Genomic DNA, 4038 nt, shown 5'->3' with positions numbered 1-4038 from the left:
GGTCTTGATTTCTGAGGGGTTTTTTGGATGCCACCTTAAGTTTCAGTCCCAATGCCTCATTCACCTCACCCACATTTGGGCAAATATCAACACCTGAGGGCTGTGAGTACATAAGAAAAATCACAGCTCTCAGAAGCTCTCGCCTATCAATTCCAAGCTATAATTTACCCAAGAGAAATGAAAGTACGTGTACGAAGATGTGAACACGTGAAATATTCGTGGCCCCTTGATTTCCAAACAGCCTCAAACCGGAATCACTCCAAAAGTCCATCAAAAGATGAATGGGTAGCTAAACTGTGGTGTGCCCATACAGGGGAACAGTTCTCTACCACAAACAAGAATGCAACCTGGCGGCCCATCCCGGGGCAGTGCAGGCTGTGCAGGGGCGGCTGCTGACCCGCCTCAGGAAGAGTAAGAATGCGCCGCACTTGGCAATGGTCTCCTAGCGACTGGGCGGCTGGGACAACAAACCAGTGAGGCCCCTGGTCGCCCTGGGCCAAGGGCGCCATGGCGGGCAGTCAGTGGCCCTTACCGGAGCCCCACAAGGGGTGGCTGTTGAAGTCGGACCTGAGGAAGAAGGCGCTCTTGGAGTCCGGGCTGCTCAAGCGGTGGGTGTCAGGGCCGAAGCTGGACAAGGGGCTCCTAAGGCCAGAGCTCAGCAAGAAGTGGCTGCTAGGGCCGGCGCCGCTGGAACCCATGGCCCTGGGCATGAAATGTAAGCCCTGGTTCAAGGACAGGAACAGGTTGCCTTCCTGCTGTTTCTCCAGGCACAAGGACAGGCTTGGGAAGTGCCCCACCTCCATGGACAGCCGGCGGTGGGTATTTGTGAAGGAGGGGGTGGACGACTTCAGAACGGGCTGTCCATCTCCTGAAGATATGATCACTCGTGGCCCTCGGGAGGGCTTTCTCCCCATGATTGCTCATAGGATTCCCCGCCCTCCGCCCAAAAAGATTCACAGGAAGCCGCCCAAGGGAGCGGACCTGGGTTCCAAGCTCTCGCCAGCCCAGCGAGCACGGAAGGCCTTTGTAGAGAACATTGAAGCCAACCTGAAGAAGCATCCCTTGGCGGACTTCCCGAATCTGGAGGATGATCTCCCTCCAGACCTCCTCCTCAAGGTGCTGGAAGTGCTAGATCCTGACAGGGAGCTGGAGGACACATGGGCTTATTGTGAGGGCACCAAGGAAAGAAAGAAGACCCACACACAGCTGTGTGAAAAACATCCTGAGGAGGTCAACCTGGAAGCTCCCCAGGCAGTGAACCTGGAACCTCCCGAGGCAGTCAACCTGGAGCCTCCCGAGGCAGTCAACCTGGAACCTCCTGAGGCAGTCAACGTGGAATCTCCCTGGAAGTTCAACCCAGAAACTCCCTGGAAGTTCAACCTGGAACCTCCAGAGGCGGAGAACCAGGAACCTCCAGAAGAAGTCAACCTGGAACCTGAGGAAAAAGAACACGTGAAATCAGCCAAAGAGTGTCTCCAGTCTTATTTATTCAGTTTGTTTCCTGAGGAAGAGACAACAGAATCATGCACAATGGATATCCCCAAATTTCCTATTTACGTAAACCCAAGAAAAACAGTTCATGATTTCTGCAAATGGATTGATGATAATTTTGGAGACATAGGCATTGATGAAGAGTCCATCATGAAAAAGTTTGAAATTGACTTTGAGGGCCCACTCACCCATACTACAGTCAAACTAAAGAAAATAAGCCAGCTTCCTTTGAATATAAGGCCCTGCAAACAGCTAGATGGTTTAAAGCAGAGAAAATTCTCCCTGCAGGAAGATAACTGGGAAAGGAAACTCCGAAAACCACCTGACCCTTATAAACCCAAACGGGAGAAGATAAGGTATGGAGCATGGTACCTGGACCCCAAAATCTGGACAAAGCTGGTCAATGACGCGCCTTTGCCCGACCCTAAAGTCGTCCGTGACAAGGATTATTGGTGCTATAGAAGGCATCTTGAACCAGACATTATCGATGAACTCTATGGACCAATTGCCTTCAAAGATTTCATTGTAAGCAAGGGCTACAATATGCCAAGTGTGATTGAAAAGATGTTTTTAAGGAAGGGATGGAAATATGAGTCTGTGAAGACTCCTATACACCGAGTAATGAAACTCCTCTCCAAACCCAAAGAGGAAGATTCAGGGGAAGAAGAGGATTAGACCATCTTCTATTTACTACTCAGTTGGCTGGTGTCTCTCTCATTTTAACATCAGTCAAAATTCACCATGAGTGCCTCACTGTGTATGGACAACTTTGATTCCACAACATCTGTAAATTTAACACCTAGTGCTAATAAAAATTTCTAAATGAGCTTCTGCTTGGGTTCATCAATGTTTTATATATTTTACCAACTATAAAGTGAATATTTACATATACTTCTCTCGGTTTTTATTGCATTAGGAGTATTGTATTTTTATTTCAATTATTCATTAAAAATAACCATAAATAAAATAATTACTTAAAAAGGATCTTGTTGCCCAGCTGATATGGCTCAGTGGTTGAGCGTTGACCTATGAACCAGGAGGTCATGGTTTGATTCCAGGTCAGGGCACATGTTTGGGTTGCAGGCTCAATCCCCAATGGGGCGTCATGCAGGAAGCAGCTGACTAATGATTCTCTCTCATCATTGATGTTTCTCTCTTCCTCTCCCTCTCTGAAAACCAGTAAAAACATATTTATAAAAAAATATGCCAGCTATAATGTGGGATGAATCTCAAAATAATTGTGCAGAATGAAAGAACTGTATCGCTCCAATAATATTCAATTTATAATGCATTATGACAATTATTTTGTTAAGCACAACTTGTAACCCATAGACAAAGTAACTTTATGTATTGTTTGTGAATTGTCTATGGCTACCTTTGCACTATAACATGAGAATTTAGGAATTATCACAGAGGTCATATGGCCTGCAAGCTTGAAATATTTCCTATCTGAATTATTACAGTAAAATTTACTGCTCCCCTAATATAGAAGAAAAATATATTCATACATATATTAAATCAATGATGCCACACTTTAGTTGAAGGGAAGATAATACATGTTCATCTGAGAATAGATAAAGTAATTTATTTTAAATTGACTATTTTGTTAGACCTTTTTTTAACCCTTTTTAAATCTGCCTATTAATTTTAATATTCTCAGGGTCAAAAATCCCTGAGGCATATCCTCATATCTTATATTCTCTGCTTCTTGTAATGTCTCTCCATGTGATGACTTGTCATGCTGAGATTCCCCACGATTCCAAAAATGTGGATGTTAAATGTGAGGTAGGGCAACCTGAACATGATAAAGACAGACTAACTTTCTTCCCCACTGAAATGGCTAATGAATTCAATTGGATGTCCACAAAGGTGGGTTGGCCATGAAACATGTTTTGTATGTCCATAAAATTTTTAATGTTTTTAATTGAATGCCTTTCTGTGGGGCTGCACTTGCTACTTTATCACCATCTTCATCCTGTCTTAGTAAGCCTTTGTTCCATTTTACACAGCTAAATTACCTCCCTGGACCACATGGGTATTTGAGTTTATAACCTTTGAACTAGAAGCTGAATGTTCCCTGATGTCACTAGAGTCTATAAATTATGAAAACATTTTCACTAAAATCATTAATTCTTGCAAATGAGGCTACTATCATCATTCTGTTTGTGAGCCACCAAAAATACCTATATTTTGCAATTATTGTTAGCATTAATGTTAGGATTGAGTTATAGAATAAAGAATAAAAGTATTCACCCTAACCAGTTTGGCTCAGTGGATAGAGCGTCAGCCTGTGGACTGAAAGGTCCCAGGTTCAATTCCGTTCAAGGGCATGTACCTAGGTTGCAGGCACATCCCCAAGTAGGAGGTGTGCAGGAGGCAGCTGATCAATGTTTCTCTCTCATCGATGTTTCTCTCTATCCCTCTGCCTTCCTCTGTAAAAATATCAATAAAATATATTTTAAAAAAAAGAATAAAAGAATTCTATAGCTCCACTAATATTAAAATTATTAAGGAATTTATTATGACAATTATTTTGTTAATCAAAAC

At 43.3% G+C, this 4038-nt stretch overlaps 1 protein-coding gene across 1 annotated transcript; it reads left to right on the top strand.

Moving 5' to 3' along the window:
• Positions 1-507: 507 nt before the first annotated feature.
• On the top strand, positions 508-2166 carry LOC307096132 (protein FAM47E-like; the record flags this gene model as incomplete). The annotated part of the gene is made up of 1 exon (XM_079765680.1): positions 508-2166. One exon carries the CDS (start codon positions 508-510, stop codon positions 2164-2166), a length of 1659 nt encoding a protein of 552 aa, XP_079621806.1.
• Between the last annotated feature and the right edge of the window lie 1872 nt (positions 2167-4038).

The sequence above is a fragment of the Cnephaeus nilssonii genome, assembly GCF_951640355.1.
Source record: "Cnephaeus nilssonii genome assembly, chromosome: X".
Taxonomy (NCBI): Eukaryota; Metazoa; Chordata; class Mammalia; order Chiroptera; family Vespertilionidae; genus Cnephaeus; species Cnephaeus nilssonii.
This window is presented reverse-complemented; position numbering and strand designations above follow the sequence as displayed.